Genomic DNA, 1,866 nt, shown 5'->3' with positions numbered 1-1,866 from the left:
GTCACGTGATGTGATAGTAGTGTGTTTCTACCTTAACGATGGTTTTTCTGAGTCATCTCTGCATTCTCTGGCAGTCCACTGAACTAGGTCACGTGATGTGATGGTAGTGTGTTTCTACCTTAACGATGGTTTTTCTGAGTCATCTCTGCATTCTCTGGCAGTCCACTGAACTATCATTGTAGAAAGTTATTTATCTACGAAAGTTGTAGGTATGATCGATTTCCGAAAAGTAGATATATACATTACCCTCGCTTGTTCTTGGAACGCCCAGCATTGGCCGGGACCCGCAATGTCCCCTGCTAGGAGATGAGATGCATTGTGCTGATTGCTGATCAGTGCAGCATCTTCAGCAGCAATAGTCCCGCCTTGCACTGCGCCTGCGTAGTCTGTCTCATCCACGTAACTCGCGTACATGTTTGTCTTGAGTCGAGACACGATATTTGTCTGGGAAACAAGGAGGAAGCAATATGAATCTTGGAAGTACCAAATGAGCTGTTGATAGTGTTGGTCATAATATATACAAGAATATTGGTGATACCAAAAAACTAAGAGCCGAAATGCAACTTTTCAAGTAGAGAGGAGAAAAAAAAGTTTAATGTTGACTGTATGAGCCTAAAATAAGTATGGAGTTCAGGGTTAGGTCGAATCCCCAAATGGCCATATGAAAATTCCCCTTGTGCTTTATGTGTTGAACAAGTGTACCAAATATTGGACATCAGTTTGGTCACTTACCTGATTCCCTTTATATGTGTCGAACAAGTGTACCAAATATTGGACATCAGTTTGGTCACTTACCTGATTCCCTTTATATGTGTCGAACAAGTGTACCAAATATTGGACATCAGTTTGGTCAGCCACAATATCCTCCAATGTTTTGTCCATGCGAGATGCGAGAGCTGTCATCTCGTCACTCGAGACTTTTGGTCGAGATAATGACGAGACTTTGCGGGACAGACGCATATGATTGTATGCCTCCTGTAGGAACAGGCATACTGTGCATACCAGAATGGCCTTGAGCAGCTGGCGATGACCTTGAAATGATAATTATTGTTTTGTTTGAAGAAAAAGGTCTCATTTTCATCAGAGTAATGATCTCTATGTTGGATTTGGCTCGTTCTGAACTACATTGAGGAGTATGCACACTAGTAACGTGTTTCATGAAACCCGTCGTACATAAGGTTAACACAGAGGAGTGCACACTGGTGAAACCGAGTTTCATGAAATTCACTGTGTATTGACAGATGAAACGTGTTTCTCCAGTGTGCACTGCGCCTAATAGTCTTGTTTAACGTTCCCTGGAAGAATGGCTAGGCTTTACTTACCTTGAAGTAAGTTATTTATTGTGTAGAAGACCACGTTATGTGGTATTACCACATCATAAACACTAGCTGTCTCCATGGTAAAACAGATCAGATATTGAACCACAACAAACTATACATAGAAGAACTTTGTTACACAAAAGAGGAGGAATTTTTAGCTAAAAGAGTACCCAAATATCGAAGTTTAAACTTTCAAAGTCGTGTAAAAGTGTGTAGAAATGATAAAATGTGTAGAAATGTCTCAAAATCAAGCAAAATGAAAAATACAAAAGAAGAAAGAACAGCCGTTAAAAAACGAACATAAGTAAAAAGGAAGTTTAAAAAGATTTGGAACCGATGCGATGGAGAGAATGATATACAGTCGAACCTGGATAAAGAGCAATCCAAGGGACCGGCAATATTTTGCTCTTTATAGAGGTTTGCTCTTTAAATAATCTACTCTTTAGAGAGGTTCTAAATTTTCAAATTGCTCTTTATAGAGGTCCTGGATCCGAGCCTCATACAGCAGGCAAAGAAGGGGGTAGAAAAACAAACCGCTCTCGACAGA

At 40.2% G+C, this 1,866-nt stretch overlaps 1 protein-coding gene across 1 annotated transcript; it reads right to left on the bottom strand.

Annotated features, from left to right (window-relative positions):
- Positions 1 to 241: 241 nt before the first annotated feature.
- LOC103517958 lies at positions 242 to 1,628 on the bottom strand (the record flags this gene model as incomplete). Its single annotated transcript, XM_026829875.1, has 3 exons — positions 1,323 to 1,628; positions 852 to 1,031; positions 242 to 449 (listed from the first exon to the last, which is right to left on the bottom strand). Coding segments are annotated over exons 1-3 (464 nt in total), but the record flags the coding sequence as incomplete, so codon positions are not given.
- Positions 1,629 to 1,866: the final 238 nt, after the last annotated feature.

This window comes from Diaphorina citri, unplaced genomic scaffold (genome assembly GCF_000475195.1).
Source record: "Diaphorina citri unplaced genomic scaffold, Diaci psyllid genome assembly version 1.1 scaffold2016, whole genome shotgun sequence".
In the NCBI taxonomy this organism is placed as follows: domain Eukaryota; kingdom Metazoa; phylum Arthropoda; class Insecta; order Hemiptera; family Psyllidae; genus Diaphorina; species Diaphorina citri.
The sequence above is the reverse complement of the archived record's forward strand: the minus strand, read 5'-3'. Positions and strand labels throughout refer to the sequence as shown.